The sequence below is a fragment of the Pocillopora damicornis genome, chromosome 11 (genome assembly GCF_964200805.1).
Source record: "Pocillopora damicornis chromosome 11, jaPocDami1.2, whole genome shotgun sequence".
Lineage (NCBI taxonomy): Eukaryota > Metazoa > Cnidaria > Anthozoa > Scleractinia > Pocilloporidae > Pocillopora > Pocillopora damicornis.
Window position 1 is genome coordinate 11722443 of NC_142680.1, and position 19152 is coordinate 11741594.

General features: G+C 37.9%; 1 protein-coding gene across 1 annotated transcript; it reads right to left on the bottom strand.

The window, feature by feature from the left end:
• Positions 1-398: 398 nt before the first annotated feature.
• LOC149037550 (fibroblast growth factor receptor 1-A-like) lies at positions 399-18894 on the bottom strand. The gene is made up of 22 exons (XM_089188343.1): positions 18866-18894; positions 18113-18300; positions 17281-17454; positions 12699-12971; positions 11940-12263; positions 11494-11757; positions 11036-11320; positions 10168-10416; positions 9067-9312; positions 7592-7876; positions 6535-6816; positions 5873-5974; positions 5503-5518; positions 4986-5176; positions 4442-4558; positions 4130-4314; positions 3678-3797; positions 3299-3375; positions 3156-3196; positions 2573-2669; positions 2136-2232; positions 399-1351 (listed from the first exon to the last, which is right to left on the bottom strand). Exons 1-22 carry the CDS (start codon positions 18892-18894, stop codon positions 1199-1201), a joined length of 3795 nt encoding a protein of 1264 aa, XP_089044469.1. The 3' UTR covers positions 399-1198.
• Between the last annotated feature and the right edge of the window lie 258 nt (positions 18895-19152).

Here is a 19152-nt window from a genome sequence, read left to right on the forward strand (position 1 = left end):
GCTGGTATCGATTACCTCTCGAAGTCTTCCATATTAAATAAAGGGGTAAGTTTCTAAAGAAACTGTGATGCTGCGTCGGTGGGAGAGTATAGCAGGTAATTTAGTGTTAACAACTGGGTGGCTAATTTACGTTTTCAACCCAGTTGTTAACACTAAATTATCTTCCATATTAAATATGGGTATTACGTCCAAGCGTGAGCTGCACGAGGCAATAAACATCAACAAACCCGTAAAATGAACTCGGAGCTAATTAGAAAAAAACTACGAACGAACTGTTCAAATATGTCCTTTAAAAGAAAATTGCGTTGTGTATGAGATACAAGATTAGGTGTTTTTCTTTCTCTGTGTATATCTAGAGCGGCTTAAATAGTGATATGACATTGTGAATAACGCCATAAGGTACGCCTCTACTTTTTTATTGCAGATATCAAATAGAGTGTTTTACAAAATTTTAAATACAGCTTAGTGTGTTCCGATAATGTACAGAAATAAACGCTCATCCTTGCTCTAGCGACATTTCCACTTTGAAGTAAGCGGTTCATTTCATCATAGCAAAGGTCTGTCTATCAGCCACAACCCCTCTGAATAGCGCTCTCTGTTTCTTGTACAAGTCGAAAATATTGGAATAATAACTTGATTAATTTGATTTTAGAATCACTCTATTGAGACGGTTTTCTCCGTTTACGAAAAAGCATTTAACAATAACAGCAAGAAGGTTAGAGTAAACATACCGATAGCGATGCACTTTTTTTGTTTTCTGATACCAATGACACAAAATTTAAGCAATTTACGACCCATGTAACACCATATTACAAGACATGTCACCAGTCTCGTCGATAAAGGACACGCTACTGAAAGATCCATGACTAAATCAACACTAAACTACTAAATATCTTACCAGGACTATATCACCAGCAGGGGACACTTCAATAACATGATTGCTAACAACTAGTCGTCTTGTTTCACCAATAACCTCCTTTTTTAAATATCCGGACTTTACCAGCTAAATCGAGTTATTTATCAATTGCGACTTAAGAAAAAACTGACTTAAAGGTGCCTCATCGAGGAAACAGCTTTGATTTATTATAACACAATAAGGCCCTTAAATTATCACCGTTATCACCAGTAAATATTTTCTTCTAATACTTTATGCACTACAGAGTGCTTGGTTCCTAAGCAATATTCAAAATGACACTGTCTAACGACGGTCGCTGGCCCACTTTCCTAATCTCTTTGCCGCGGCGTTCCCTAGAGGTCGTGCACTTGGTTCGGCATCTTCACCTCCTAGATCTTCAACCTTGGAGTATTTGGTCGTGTCATAAGATCCCATGTCGAGTAGGTGCAGATATGTCTAAAGGGGAAAGCAATAAAAGAGGATTTTCATGATCGTCACAATGTTCTCTAACTTCAAGTCAAGAAGAAAATTTTAATGACTACTTCAAAGCACAGAAATGATCCTCGCTTTAAAGGCACAGAGTAATGCGTTTTCTTAGGCAGGTTGGTTGGTAGGTAGGAAGTTATGAATGTAGATGAGTAATTTGGTATTTTCAACTGAGTTGATAACGTGACGTATTGGCCACCGTAAAGAGTCTAAAAGCTGACGTTTCGAGCGTTAGAACTTTGCTATTTGCGCTGACGAAAGGCTAACGCTCGAAACGTCAGCTTTTAAAATCTTAAAGGTAGCCAATTTACGTTATCAACACAGTTGAAAATACCAAATTACCCTGTTATACTCTCCCATCAACCTTTATTATGAATGTAGATGCTCAGGCAGTTGGGAAGCTAAGCAGCGGGAAGGGCGGAAGGAATGGTGATAGATGGGTTCGTAGGCATGGGACATCTTAGCGCGTTTTATGTTTAAATGTTTTAAAGCTTAAAAAACATCGATAAGCTGGGGCAAATAGTAAGAAACGTAACTACAGGCAGGAGCCGTCAAAATGAAATCTCAAGGCACTGAAATTCCCGCAGGCGGCCGCAGCCGTAGTTAGAAGAAACCAATACAATCCTAAATCACTTCCATTAATCTGCTGAAACCAACTTTGAAAGAGTAGTGGTCTATGAAGTAATTTTGGAGGAATAAATAATCTAAGAGGCCTATTAGAACGTCAAGGACTTGTTCAAATCGTGCTACAAACCTCTTCACGAAGGTAGGTATCCATTCTTCTTCGAAGGTTTTCAAAGGGAGGACGAAAGTCGGGGTCAAAATTCCAGCACCTTTTCATTATAGCATACCTGGAACAAAGGAATGATGGTCAATACTGGACTGTGGTTTATGTAATATGTGATAAAAATCAACCATTACAGAAATCTTAAGAGAGCCCTGGGCAAATAATAGCTAAAATGATGAGAAATGTCTAGCTGTAATAGCTGCAAATTCATCTTTTCAAAATTCTTGAGTGAAAAGACAACTTTTAACTGAACAAACTGGTGACCACTGTTAAATTTGTTTCATTTAGCAGAGCTCAGTAACGAAAGAAGAAATCAGATTACACGAGAGAATGTGTTTTTCTTTGGGGTTAGGGGGATTGGGCGATTTAAAATGGAACATGGCAACTTGAAAGTCAAGACTCACAGTTTATCATCAACATGATCGGGCTTTGGAAGTTTGTATCCATGTGTGACTCGTGCAACCACATTCCCTTCTGACCATCCCTCATATGGAATTCCTCCTGCGAAGAAATAAACAAATTGTGACCGTGATACACCCGAATATTTCGTTTAAAAATGTTGAGATTTAAATCAGAGAGATCCACTTCTAGTGCTTGACAGCAGCATTCGAAACTTGATGTTTCCTAGCCTGATGTTTTATGTAATTGATTACCACTTTTCTGCCAAGTAATTTGAAAGGTTTCTCGTCATTTAAAGTCGAACACAGAATGCCACTCGTCTTGGGTGATAGCCAGGGCAAGGAAAGTCCTGAAACAACGGTTCTCAGTTACAGAGAATGAAACTTCGACAAGCTGAGAAAAATTCATCATTGACGTAAACTTTGGCACAACAAGTTTTTCTGCCACAGCTCATCAAACTAACGTCTGCCAATTGGGTCCTAAAGGCATTGACATTACTAACGAGTTCCAAAAATGATACCTACAACATTTCCAGACATAGACGGACGGGAAGTATAAATATTTTTTGTTGAACATAGTTTGACTTACCAATGGTAACTATCTCATACAGGACGATTCCGTAAGACCACCTGAAAAAATTTCGAAAAAGTGTTGCCGAGATATTCTCTTTAAGTGAGCACGTAAAGACAAAAACTAAAGAGAGGGCCAGCTCAGTGCAAAAATATACATACACGTCACTCAAGGTGGAAAGTCCAGCGAAATTTCCCAACAAAATCTCTGGTGCAGTCCATTTGATTGGCAAACAGCCCTGCAACGACAGTTTGTTTAAAAATAAGTGTTTTAATACTCGCGAGTTAACAAAGGACATGCACGTAAACGTAAGGTGGCTGGTGTACCTCTTCCGAGACTTTTATGGAGTGTCAAAATTTAGCAAATGTCATAAATTTAAATGATAAAGTCAACTAACTCAATGGTATTCTGTGGCATGGCAGAATGTGGAGCTATCCTCAGTTGGCAGTTAAGGTGAATTTTAGGCAGAATCAGAGCTAACCTTAGGAATCTGTTTACAAGTGCCACCGCAAAAAAATTAAAGCAAAGACGATCTTCTACCTTTTTGGCATTTCCATGACCGTATTTGAAGCTTTGATATGCCATGCCAAAGTCGGTCACTTTGCACACATAGTTGTTATCAAGGAGGACGTTTCGAGCTGCCAGGTCACGATGGATTATCTACCGAAAGACAAAGATCCTAAATGTAAACTGGCTAACAAATGCATATCTTTTGTGGGATCTACCATGACCAGAGGGAAAATTATACAGACGTTTGCATGGGTTGTAAGAACTATTGTTCCTAGGGTGTTCATTACAGACCAAACATATACCAGAATGACCCACTGACAATACCAAAGGAACTCTTGAGAAATATTGAGAATATGAAACCTGCTTCCGAAAAGATTCGTATAATTTAGATATATCTATATTCAAGCAACTCAAAAGGTGTAACTATCCCTTACAGATATTTCTGCGGTAAAATTGAATGTAGAAGCATTTTAGTTACTTACCCCCCTTGATCCAAGGAATACCATACCGGCGGCGATTTGTTTGGCAAATAGCACAAGGTCATAGTTGTTCAAAACTTGAGGCCTTCCTTCTCCAAGATAATACCGATCATTAATTCCTCGGCAATTTCTCATGTAACCAAGCAGGTCACCACATGGCAAATGTTCCATGATAAGGATCGGATGAACTTAAAATAACGAAAAGAAGGAACGAATCAGTAAAAACAAACAAACAAACAAACAAGCTAACAATCTCATACTCAGTTGAAATATTATTGCATATAATGAGAATGACGCCTTAAACTTAGCATGTACCTTGTCTAGTGACGCAGCCAATGAACTTCACTATGTTTGGCTGATTGCTGTCACCGAGAATTTTTCCCAGCTCGATCTCTCTCATCAAACATTTTCTTCCTTCCTCCCCTGCGGTGGCTACAATAAAAAGGAAATACTTTATAACCGGGGAAAAAATCCTTATTGACGAATTTTCTCGTGCTTAAGAAGCGAAATTTCGGATGAGGATTTAGACCTCACATCTTAGGAGGTCTTTGAAACCCAGTTGTTGGAGCTCACAACTGCAAAAATGGAACCGGTCGGCGAGCGAATCCTTTCGAGGAATTCGTATTTTCTTTGCCTCACGATTGTGGCACATGCCTGCCATCTTCAAATTTTTTATTGCTATTGATGCCTCTATTGTTTAATTGTTGCTTTTGTTATAAAAAATAACTTTGCACGAATCTCTTAGAGCGCTTTGGTCGACCTGAGATAAATGATCACTAGAAAGTGCAAAGTACCCTTGGCAAGAAACGCTAAGTACCCACCCATGTGCTTTGAGGAGAGATAGTTGAATGGATCTTACGTGTAAAGCATTTAGCAGCAACTGTACGATTTCCAGGTCTCCCATTTGGAGAACTAAGAAGAGCTCTCCACACTGCTCCAAATGCCCCTCGCCCAATGACATCTTGAAGCAGGACACGGTTCACTTCAATCTCCCATTCATCAACTTCTACATTCAACAGCTCCATCTCAACTGACTCCCCTTGATCAGGACTAAATATTATGAAAATCATGCAATTTCTATTGATAAATCAAAGTATACGTGATCAAGGGAAAGAAGTTACGGAAACGTTTTGAGTTTCTTAATTATTTGACTGATTTCTTCAATTTATGGAAAGATTATCACTCTAGAGATGAAAAAACCACATTTTTTTGTGCAGAAAAACTACAATTGTAGAACAACTCGTTCACATAGACTATCATTCTAGTTAACTTTCCAAATGAAATGGTTGACATGACAGTAAGATTTAAACCCCAACTTCAATTTTTTTCAAAAAACATTTCAGTTTGGTAAATAAAAGGCAAACTTATTGACTTACAGAGCGGTAGCAGCCGCTGTTGGTCCAATTGGCAAATCAAAGACAGAAATAAAGAAGGGAAAAAAGTTCTGCCTTAATTTTAATACTTAAATAAAAATAATATGCACTTTGGTCAGTGGTTAATGGAAGATTATAAATCAGATAAAATCGCAAGACAACAAACAGTAGAAGCATGCCTATAGTGCCTCAAAGGTCTTCATTTTCCAGCAAACCGAGATGATATTAATACTTAACTAATAGCGAACTTGAGGAGAACAATTGAAATACGAGGTGAGGTAAAAGTAAACATAAACTGGTCCCATGTTTTGCTTCTCACATGACAATTCTCTGGAAAAACTACCCAAAACAAGATATGAAGAGCGAGGTTTACCTGTCCTTCGACGTTTCCAAAAATAGCAGCCCATGAGCAAAATAACGATGACAGCAGCCATTGATCCAAAAATATAATACCACACCAGAAATGGACTCACAGCTGTTGGTGTAAGTTAAACACATGCTTCTTAGCCAAATGATAAAGGTAGTAAATGGACTGATAAGGGAAAGGTTGTTACACAATATTAGCCAGCTCCTCCGGATACTTTTTCGCTAGAGCCTAGCTGGCTCATTAGAAATGGCTACTATTTTATGGCTGAGATTCAAAGAAAGGTAAATCAAAACTATATGGAGACGACCTGGCTAGAATCTTGTCTTTAATTGAGAAATTATCTGTTTTTTGTTGAATAGATGTAGAGCAATTCCCTTTGCCAAATAGGAAACAAGCAATAATTATGATAATTATTTGGGTATCTAAAGGTAGGTTCTACTGTATCTAACAGGCCAGGGGACCCATATTTTAATTACAGGCTTCCACCCGACATCCATACACGCATTCACACACACACACAAAACAACAATAAAAGCAAAGAAAGACAAAAAAACAAATAAACAGAAAACAGCAAATAGCATGCTTAAAATTTTCAGGTTCCGTCGAGTCGAACGATTTACTGCTGTTAAATTTTAGATTGTTTCTACACTACAATACTGCCAACTTACCGTTGACTTTAATCATCACAATAGAGCGCGCCACATTTCCTACTCTGTTACGGGCTTCACAGGAATATTCACCACTGTCCTCCTCCACAACTTTTGCAATAATCAGATAACTTGTTGTCTCATCTAATTGCGTTTCAATGACAGCTTGTTCTTTTACTGAGACTCCATCTTTTTTCCAAGTGATATTTACCGTTGCTTTGTTGACGTTGCAAGTTAACCAAAGCTTATCACCTTGGGTGAGCGTTGGATATGGTTTTGGAGTTACTTTGGCAGTGGGTTTTTCTGTGTTGAGAAAGAGATAATGTATAAATAACTTGGTTTTCATTAAAAAAAATTCACTCACAATATCTCAGTAAGGTAATTATCAGAGAAACTAAGTGATCCGAAATCAACCCTCCAAATGGTACATACGGGGTATAACGTGCCAATTTTAGTGGAACTTGGTTTCAAAGACGTTTTAAAGAAGGTTTCAAATACTTGTCCAAAATGTTTCTGAAGATTTGCCAAAGGGTCTCAGATCCCATTCAAAGATGTTTCTAAATAAACTGAGACCCGGCCCTTTGTTTTCTATTATAAAGACATATTGCCCTATACAAAGCTACAGATCATCTCAGTGATCAAAAGCTTTTGGATCAAAATGATCAGAATGACCATAACAAAATGTCACAAAGTGATTATATGGAAGAGTCATCTTAAACAACTGGTAAATGGTGCATGTGCAACAACTATCTTTCCCACAATTCATTACGATATTTTTCACTCAGCTTGTATTTGCACTCTTTGACTCCATTGTCTTGGAGAAATTCCAGGGGTATCGAGACTCCATCTCATTCTTAACAAGCTATCAGTTCTTCTTGGGCAACCTCTAGCCATCAGCCACCATTTTCACCTTATATTTGGAAGGTATCTTTAATTATCATTGTTGCAACGGATCCATCGCCATCATTACCCTTATTGCTATTAAAATTAAGATTACTATTACTATCATTACAATCAACACCATCCCTGTCAGTATTACTATTATTATCATTGTAATCATTATAATTATTGAACCTACCAAATACTTGAAGTATTGTGGAATAACTTGTTCCATTTGCTTTGTTTTTTGCTGTACACTTGTATGTTCCTTCCATTTTCTTTGTTGCTCTCTGTATTTTTAGGAATGATTCCTGGAATGAGTCTCCCTTAAAATTGTTTTCATTGATCCCCAATGGAAGTCTACCGCCATTAAATGTCCAGGTCAGTTTTGGTGTTGGAACACCTGTGGCACGGCAAGTAAAGTTTACTGGGTCTCCATCAATAACAGATTGGTTTACCGGAGACAGTTTGATCTGAGGACACACTGAAAATAAAAAGAGCACCACTGATGTTCAACAAAGGTTCTCAAGATACAATCAAATAACCACAAGTAATCTGGCAGTATGAAGAGCAAATTTGGGAGTCTTCTAGTTGAAAATCTCTAAAATACAAAGCCAATAGTTTTGTTTAAACATGCGTGGAAACACTTTGTTTTCGTGTTTTATTGACTAACCTCTTTCAAGTTGAGAGAAATTGAGACAGTTTAGGTAATCTTTGATAAATCTTAATTGTAATGTTTATTGGATTTAACCTATCGGTCGGATCGCCTTTGCGGGTTGAATTGCTGCCAGAATAAATTCGTTGAATTTCCGATCCATTATGTAAACGGGTTGCTGCGTCACTTTGAAGTCGCTTCAAGGTAGAATTTCTTCTAACAGCATCAACACCATATCAAGCAGACAAGAGTTTTGAGAATAACGAGAAATATCAATAGGGGAATTATCTATTGCAGTTGTTACAATACAAAGTTCCCCAAAATAATGAAGAATCTATTGAGGATCAGAAAGTGGACCGTGAGCAACTCCAATCTTCCGTCATTAGGATTTAGAGTCCTTAACGCGCAGATAGTGTCAAGATTACCTTAGGCATGAGCGGCATGCAGAGAATAGAGTAGGATAAAGTTAAGTGAGATAGGCTCGATGAATGTGAAATTAGAAAAAAATTAAGATTTAGACGACAAATAATAAGATTGGACTTTTTGTCACCAGCCTATCTCGGTAGCCTCGGAGGCAGGTTTTGGGAAAAAATGCTTGCTAATGGTAAAATACACATCGTTAGTCATAAGACTCGACACATAGATGCCCGAAAAGGTTATCTGCGGTTTCTCAAGCTTCAGGCAATTTTTATGTTTTTTTTTTTGTTTTTTTTTAAAGATGGTGTTCTTCAGTGAGTGACACAGGCATTAATGGAAAAAGAACTCCAAGTCGAACCCAAGGCCTCCTAGAAGATGCAGGACGCAGGGAATGGGGCTTAAAGTTTATTCTCCTTGTCCAAGAAACTAGAATGCCTATCCATTTGCTCAAGCCATAGGAAAGGCAGCACATTCTCCTCGTCTATTTAAGACCTTACGTTGGTCCAGTCAAGGGCTTGAACTATTGCACGGCAGTACAACACTCTACAACGTGAACTAACCAAGCACCGTTTGTAAATCTTCATAAAATGATTTTGATTTACCAGTAACATCGATCCAGAAGGAGATGTTAACTTTTCCAACCTGATTTTCAGCAGCACATTCATAGAAACCTCCATCGTCAAAGGTCACGCGCTTAATAACTAATGTATTGTTGCTAGGAAGAGCTTTTCCATCCTTGGTCCAGTTGACATATACTGGAAGATCACCCCTTTTAAAACAATCTGTTTCTAATGTGGAGTTCAGTGGGACTGAAAGATTCTTGAGTTCAGAATTTAGATGTGGTGGAACTACAAAGAAAAATTTAAAATAAAAGTCACGATGAGATAATATTAACAGATACAGAGAAAATATTGTCATGGCAGACATTTTGTTTTGGTTCCAACTCATTGTTCCAGCCAATGACTAACAAATAGCAGCCGTGTACTATATATGAGCTAAGAAACGAAAAGTTGGAAGCAAGCACCACACTTCTCAGTTTACTGAAGAATGATTCAACTACATGTTAAAGTGAGAGAAAAATATTTCCTATTGAACTTGTCAATGATCGTAAATAACTCGTGACTCTTCGCTTATGGATCAAGCTCGGAAAATTAATTACAAACCCATAACAACTAGTAAGGGTTTTCCTAAAAGTTCATTAAAATTCCCGGTGGAGATTCAGGCATCATGAGAGTGAAGACTGTCATCCTCAGAGAAAATAAGAGCTACGCTATTGGTGGGAATATAGTGATGAGAAACAAGAATAAATTAGTCGAATGAAAAGCGCTCAACTAATTTATTCGTGTTTTCTCGTCACCACATTCCCACCAATAGCATAGCTCCACTGTCTGTGTGGAGAGTCAGGCACCATGCAGGCGAGGCCTGTCATCCAAGAGGATACGACAGAAATGATCTTGCTTGACTAACCAGCAGTACATACGTATGATATCGATTTGCAGTTCAAAATTTAAAGTAAATGTTAAAAGAAGGAAGAGATTTCAAGAAGAAAACTGTCTAACTAGATGGAGGTATTTCCTCACTCAAGAAGATGGCACAATGATCCTGGCCGGTGCCTTAACCCACAGCAATTAGTCCAGAGTCTATCCCACCGCAGCTGACACAACTGAATGATTTAAAATCCAGTTTTAGACTTAACAACTTACCTTTAACAGAAATATAGATATTTTCAGCAGAAATTCCTCCTGGATTTTTCGCTTCACAGGTATACAGACCTGTGTCTTTCTCTGTTATCTTATGAAAGGAGAGAGACATGTTGTGTCCTTCAGATAAGTTATTCTTAAGCCAAGTTATCTGTGGCTGAGGCTGACCTTGAATGATTTTACAAGTCAAAGTCACAGTGTCTCCTTCTCTGATTAGATTGTTTGCTCCTGAAATTCTCACCTCTGGTAGAACTTTGAATAAACAAGTAAAAAAGTTAAAACACAGTGGCTTTAGTTATACACACATAATACGAATATCCTAAAGGGCAATTTCCTTTTTGGGCTACTAACATCAGTCTATAAATTAGACAAAGCATTTTCATCTGACTAATTTGAATAACCAGATGAAAGTCCTTTTCGAACGGCTAAAAACAACAAATCATTGGAACATATAAGGTGACCTTGCAGAAATGCCTATAAGAAAAAAATTAAAAGCCCTTCAGAAAAAAGTAACAAAGATTGTTTTAACCTCAATAAATGAAATCAGAAACCCACCTTACCAGCATTATCTACATGCAGCTGAACTACTTAATGACTAAATTCTTAGGATCAGCCATTGATAGTTACCTATAATGTTTAGCTTCATCTTTAATATATTTTTAGACTGCATTTTGTACTATTCATATTTTAGAGTAGATATTTTAGTCCTTTAATTTTTGTATTTTGTATTAGTCTGTGTTCCCTTATTAGCATGGATTCCTCAGGCTTCATGGTTTGACACTAAAATAAAGTTTTTATCACTATTTTTACTATTATTACGTGATGGTATAATGACTGAACCAGTTTCAGATTTTTCCAATAACTCACTCACCTATAACAGACACAAATATGTTTTTAGGTCTGATTGTGACCCTTTTTGATCCTTTATTTTGTGTCATGGTACATCTGTATGTGCCACCGTCTTCAGGGTGAACAGGATCAATCTGTAGACTGCCACTGAGAATTTGAGTCAATCTTCTCCCATCAAGTACTAACTTTTCTCCTTGTTTGCTCCAAGTTATCTGTGGACGTGGTGTTCCTTCAGCACTACAGTTTATAGTACCAGATGTGTAAGCAGTGAGGCTCTGCTGGTCTCTAGTGTTCTCAGTGAATCTTGCTGTTGAAATAAATAAAGAAAATAACCACTTACTGAAGCCGCAATGAAGAAAAGCTAACTAGTCCCTATTGTGTGTCTATATTGTGAGTGCTGGGCACATTTACTGTTATGTTAACTTACTCTACAATGAGGCAATTAAGGTCTTCTAAATGTGTTGAAAAGGATTTTCCTACCATTAATGTAAACCGTGTAATATTGAACATTTTCCAGTCTGAGGCATTCATATGTTCCTCCATCAGACAACTGTACATTTTCTATGACCAGTTTACCATCTTTTGGGGTCTTGACCCTCTTAGAAGAAGAATTCATCCCTTGCACCTTTTGACCATTAATGACCCATCTCGCAAAACTGGTTTTGTTACGTATTGAGCAGTGAAGGATTTCATTGCTGCCAATATCAAAGTAAAGATTCTCTTTTCCCAATACTTCTTTGTTCTCTGAAAGAAATGTTTTCAAGTAGCACAATTATTAGTTCATTCTGTCTCAGTATTTTGGCATTAGTTTGTTTCAAAACTAATAATATCTTGATCTTTGATGTTTAACTTTAAACACGTGACTATTCACAAGGACCAGTCACCTTTAGGAATTTCCACCTTGACGTTATTAATATCTTACTTACTTGGTTGACACAGTGCTTGAGAACCTTTGCCATCTCCTCGACATTGACTGGGGACATTTAACTTTCCATCAGTGCGTGCACAAGATGCAAGTTCTACCTCCTCTCCATTGCAGGAAACATCCACCATTACAGAAGTAATGTTTCCATCCTCTACGTTTGAGCCAACAAATTCAGCAAGAGCCTCTTCAAAGCCGAGTTGACGGCAAATAACTTGGGCATCATTGAAATCCCATCCATTGGTACAAATTTTTCCCCATTTCCCTTTGTAAAATACTTCCACTCTACCACCATACTCTACATTTGCACCATTCAAGCGAACGGGAACTTATAAAGTCACAACATATTGAGCAATCAGTAAAGGTAAGTTAACAGTGAATTTATAAAAGGAAGAAATATCGATAAGAGAAGGAGACAGCAGGATTAGGAAGAAATTTAAAAGTGCAAGGTGTTCATACAGGTTTAGAAATCCAATTTAGCTGTACGGGTTCTTTGATGGGCAGCTTTTCAGGTATCATTTTTGGGCCTCTTTACAACTTTAACAATTTAAATTATTCCTCGAAAAAAAACCTAATTGTCAATATATATCATATTTTTTTAGAGGGCAGTCTTCGAGAAAATAATCAATTACCAAAGCAAGAAGGATGTTTTGGCGAGGTCTACCAATGGAATTATGATCAAGTCTATAAGGGTACCTAGAATAGGATGTACAGACTGAAATAGATCTGACAACAGATTCCAAAATGCATAATTGATTAATACCTTTGCAGAATTGCAGTTTGTTTGAGAAGCTTCCTTCACATTTAGTCAAAATGGTGGTGCAGTTGAAATTAGTAGATGTCTCTGATACATTGCCACTGTCTTCATACCATCTACCATAATCACTGCTGTTAGAGTATCCCATTGCCATGCATGTCAAATCTACTTCAACTTTATTCCACGTACTGGTGCAAAGCTTTTTCCAGCTGCTGTTTGTATGGATTTCCATTGTACCAACTGATGGGTTGCTCTTCGTTTTAAAGCGCAGTGGAAATACTGATGAAAGAAATAATAATAATACAAAAGTATAAGTACATCTTGAGAAGCCCTCTTCACGATTCTACAAATTTTAATTATTTTGTTGATGATTGCCCCAAATAGGTACTTAGTTAATACCAATTCATATGTTAATACCAATTCTAAGAGAGTTAGAAACATAATCATCAGCCTCAAATTAAATCAAATCAAATTAAATAGTATCTTTCAGGACCAGTTTAAAAAAAGAAAATAATTGATACTGCTCATATCAGACATCCCATACCATTCTATCACGAAACTAAATATTTCAGTAGTGATTGACAAGAAATTTAGCGCTAAATGCTTACGGATGACAACAGAGAACACTGTAATGAGGATAATAACAATATAAATGATGATACTAAAGTAACATAAACATTTGCAATAATAGTAATAGGGATTGTATGATAATAATCAGGCGGTGTACACACTCTGATTGTGTTGCATGATAGTCGTAAAATGAAAAGTGAGTCGTTTACATCCTGTCGCGGTTGAGTGAACATCTCTGGTGGCAGCAAGATAGCGCAAATAGACATTGAATGTAATGGGGATTCACTGCTGTTGCCATTCTTTTGAAAATTAAAAAGCGTTGGCAGGCCTGCGCAACTCCTGTTATTCCTCCGTGACAAACTTGTTGTTAGGAGGCAACTGAAGAGATTCAGAAAGAATCGAAACTGCAGCCTTGGCCAAGAATCTATTCATTTGGCAGCAGTTACACTCACAGCCAATGGCTGTGTGAATAATATCAAATTCCTGTGTTATTTAATAGGGAATCAACCCTTGACATGCAAACTCAATACAAAGAGACAGCTACCTTCTTATACGAATTATTTCATGTCATACACTTAAAGGTGTACATGTGGGATTCACAAAAAAATTCAGTGATCAAGATAGTAGATTTACCATACAACACTCACGATTAGTTAATTTGCTTCTATTTAGGAGAGTAGATTTACTACACAATTGAGTATACAATAGTAACGCTGTGTAACGCAACAATAGGCCTTCTTTTGGTCATAATCGGTCTCAAACACTAGCACTTAAAATGCGCGAAACACGTGTACCGTTGGAGAGCGTTTGAGAGTGTTTAGTCAGAGCTGTTGAAGAAGGATCAAAGCGGCCATCCAAATCTTTGAAAGGCTCCAAACTACGACGTACATCAAATTTGACCTTTTCGAAAACTGGTCTCAAATTACATACTAAAAAACAGTGATTGCGTTAATGTCCTTGAGAACCATAGAATACGCGACAAATACGTACAAAAAATACTTTTACACATTCAGAATAAACCAGGTTATATTTACCTATGGTGAAAGGAAAAAAGGAGCGGCGTAACTTTTACGGAATGTTAGGTTAAAATCTGCCGATTTCTGCCGCTTTCACCGCCATATTGAAAATAAAGCTACCCCAATGCAACGCAATCGGAGTGTGCACACCGCCTGCTGGATAATAATAATGATAACGATGATGATCCTGATGATAATAACAAGTGAGAAAATGATAATGATAATACTAATGAAAACAACTTTATTCAAGCACAGGCGGCCCAAAGTCCAGCTGTGAGATGATCATCTTACGCAATAACAGTCGTGGCGGAATTATAAGAGTTTGTATGGGAATATTTACGACCGCTCTATGGAATTAAAAAGTACGTCGAATTCTCAGTAAAAATACCTCACCTTACTTCCACAGCGTATCACTTGTTATCTGACCGCTTACTTCGATGAAAAGAACCCATTTTAGCGAGTTGTCCATTTCGAGGTTTTCCGCGTACATAAGAAAAGCCCAAGTCTGAACACTCCATTTCCGAACGCCCGATCCGAGAAACGAAAAATCTGAAAAATCCCAGCGAAAAATGGCCTTGCTTGGTAACTCTGCCTCCTTTTTAAACTGGGCCTCGCCGGGGACCACACCGTAACTTGGCACCCATGGTGCTGGTCCCTAGCGATATTCAATTTGAAAAGGAGGCAGGGCTACCAAGCTGGTTTTCAACGGTCGTGTGTCAAGGTTGATGTGTACGAAAGGTAATTTAGTGTTAACAACTGGGTTGAAAACGTAAATTAGCCACCGTAAAGAGTAAAAAAGCTGACGTTTCGAGCGTTAGCCCTTCGTCAGAGCGATTAGAGGAATTGTGGGTTGTGTATGGATTTATATGTAGAAAGTGGAGCTACGCCATTGGTGGGAATATGATGACGAAAAAACAGGAATAAATTAGTTGAATGAAAAGCGCTCGTTGATTCCGTGGGGATTAAGGGTGCCGATTTGAAATATAAATTTTTGTTCTAGTGTTTTACGGCTTTCCGAACTGCCTAGATGTAAGGAAAGGCCGCAAACTGCCATATGCTGTTTAGAATGATAAGGAAGATTAAAGTGTCTAGCGACTGGCTTGGATGCGTCCTTGTCATTTATTTCCACATCGCGAAGGTGTTCTCGGAATCGGTCACCCAGTCGTCTTCCTGTCTCGCCGATGTATAACTTATTGCAATAAGTGCAAGTTATGCAGTAAATAACATTGGCGGAGGTACACGTAAAGTGATCAATGATCTTAATAGATCTTTTGGGTCCCGATATTTTCTGTACGTTGTGAATGAAAGGACAAGTTTTGCATCGTGAGCGAGCGCATTTAAAAGTTCCAGATTGGTCATTGGTTTGAAACCAATGACCAATCTGGAACTTTTAAATGCGCTCGCTCACGATGCAAAACTTGTCCTTTCATTCACAACGTACAGAAAATATCGGGACCCAAAAGATCTATTAAGATCATTGATCACTTTACGTGTACCTCCGCCAATGTTATTTACTGCATAACTTGCACTTATTGCAATAAGTTATACATCGGCGAGACAGGAAGACGACTGGGTGACCGATTCCGAGAACACCTTCGCGATGTGGAAATAAATGACAAGGACGCATCCAAGCCAGTCGCTAGACACTTTAATCTTCCTTATCATTCTAAACAGCATATGGCAGTTTGCGGCCTTTCCTTACATCTAGGCAGTTCGGAAAGCCGTAAAACACTAGAACAAAAATTTATATTTCAAATCGGCACCCTTAATCCCCACGGAATCAACGAGCGCTTTTCATTCAACTAATTTATTCCTGTTTTTTCGTCATCATATTCCCACCAATGGCGTAGCTCCACTTTCTACATATAAATCCATACACAACCCACAATTCCTCTAATCGCTCTGACGAAGGGCTAACGCTCGAAACGTCAGCTTTTTTACTCTTTACGGTGGCTAATTTACGTTTTCAACCCAGTTGTTAACACTAAATTACCTTCTATACTCTCCCACCGACGCAGCACCACAGTTTCTTTAGAAACTTACCCCTTCATTGATGTGTACGAAGGCTGGCAGAAACCTCTAAACTGGACATTTCTGAGGCAAACTGCGGTTTAGCGTCGGTTGCACGGGAAAGATTGAGTTTGTAGTGAGTTGAAATGAAACCAAAGTATATGTGCTTGGATTCTGCGTTGGATTTGTGGCCACCCGGTCATTTTGCGCTGGAATTTTTCGCTTCTCGGATCGGACGTTCGGAAATGGGAGTGTTCAGACGTGGGCTTTTCTTACGTACGTGGGAAACCTCGAAATGGACAACTCGCTAAAAGGGGTTCTTTTCATCAAAATAAGGGGTCAGGTAACAAGTAATACGCTGTGAAAGTAAGGTAAGGTATTTTTATTGAGAATTTGACGTATTTTTTAATTCCTTCAAGCGTTCATAAATATCCCTATACAAACTCTTATAATTCCGCCATGACTGTTATTGCGCAAGATGATCATGATGATCATCATGATCATCATCTAAGAGCTGGAGCTTGGGCCGCCTGTGATTCAAGCTGCGATGTAATGCTAATTTTGGACAAGGTCAATTTATTAGTGTGTAGATTAAACGACAACGGCTTTTGACAGGACTTATACCCCATTCACACCAGCAAAACATGTTTTGTTAAACTGGTTTTCATTGAATGAAAATTATAAACAGAGAACTGAAAAACTTGATTATCCATTGGATTCAAGTACTTGCTAACTTGCATTTCCAATGTGCTACATTCAAGTAAAAAATATTCGGTTAAATAGTTTCTATGAAGAAAAAAAAAATTAAACTGTGTTTAACAAAACAACTTTTAAACATGTTTAAGCTTTGGTGTGAATGGGGCATTAGCCTTTATAAAATGTGGGGTTCAACTATGATTAGACTTTGGACCATCCATGATGTCTGTATTTCAATTAATGTTACCCTTTGTAACTAAAACTCTGACACACTGATTTTACCATCTGTATGTTACCTTCGTGGCAGCTGGACATTTTGTTACATTCCCTTACAAGTGCTCTGCTCCCATTACAATGTTCCCCGCCATATGCTGGTTCTGGATTGGAACATTCTCTAAACCTTATTTGTATGCCACTGACTGTTTTAGTGCAGATACTCCAGGGACTCCACTCACTCCAACCACCATTGACTAACAATGTTTCAAGAATAAGCCATTAAGAAACAACTTAAAAACTTTAAAACTCGCCCTTGTAATCCACCCCCTCAAGTTACATTGCAGCTCTCTAATGCTCCCCAGGATGACAAGCCACCATCAACTCTCATCATATCAGAGGTTAACATGATTAACAAGTTAATTATATTATAAAATGAAGAACTGCCTGTGGATATTGCAAATTGCTTGCATATATATTGCTAATTCATTCAACATTTTGACCGTTTCCAATAAGAATAAGGAATGAAAGAAACTTTACAAAATCTAAATACCAGCATATGGTAGAACCCTTACAGCTACTAAACATTGATATCCACATTGATATTGCAAATTGCATGTGTATATAATGCTGATTCATTAAACCTTTTGAACGAAGAAAATAAAGATAAGGCATGAACAGAACTTTAACAAATCTAAATGGCAGCATATGGTAAAAACCTTGCAACTACTAAACATTGATATCTAACAAACTACGTAAACTGAACTAAAGGTGCATGGAGCACCAGGAACCAGCCAAATTAATAATTAAAATGATAAAAGATTGTTGGTTTTACACTGATTACACCATGAACTATATTTATATCAGAACTTTAATGACTGACAAGTTAAAGTGACACCGATTGCACACTCTCACCTGGGCAATGATTTGTGTTGCAAGATTGACTCCTCCTACTACTTCCACGGCACCACCTTCCGCCCCTACCTGGGGGAGGATTTGTACAACTGCGCTCTCGGTACTGTGACCCACCACCACAGGTTAGGCTGCACCTCCCCCATGACCTCCATGATGACCAGCCACCATGAACTATATTAATATCAGAACTTTAATGACTGACAAGTTAAAGTGACTCTAAATAGAAGAACTGCCTACCAATATTGCAAATTGCATGCATATATATTGCTAATTCATTCAACATTTTAACCGTTTCAAATAAGAATAGGGCATGAAAGAAACTTTACAAAATCTTAATAACAGCATGTGGTAGAAACCTTGCAACTACTAAAAATTGACACCTACATTGATATTGCAAAATCCATGCATATACAATGCTCATTCATTAAACTTTTTGAACGAAGCATATAAAGATAAGGCGTGACCAGAACTTAACCAAATCTAAATAGCAGCTTATTGTAAAAACCTTGCAACTACTAAACATTGATTTCTAAAAAACTATGTAATTAATTTAAAGATGCATGGAGCACCTGGAACCAGCAAAATTAGTTATCAAAATGATAAAAGATTATTGTTTTAACACTGATTACACACTATTACCAGGACAATAATTGGTGTTGCAAGATTGTCTCATGCTATTACGTCCATAGCAAGACCATCCATCCCCACTTGGGGGAGGATTAGTACAACTGTGCCTTCGGTACTGTGACCCACCACCCCAGGTTTGGCTGCACCTCCCCCATGACCCCCAGGATGACCAGCCGCCATTAACTATATTTATATCAGAACTTTATGTGATTTACAAGTTAAAGTGACTCTAAATAGAAGAACTGCATGTCATTATTGCAAATTGCATGCAAAAAACATTGCCCATTCATTTAAGTTTTTCACTATATCAAATTTAAAAAACTATAAGACCTCATGAGTTATAACCATGGTAACAGATGGCTGGTATTTTCCATGCTCACCTGCGTGCTATGGAGAATACGCATACTGATGTT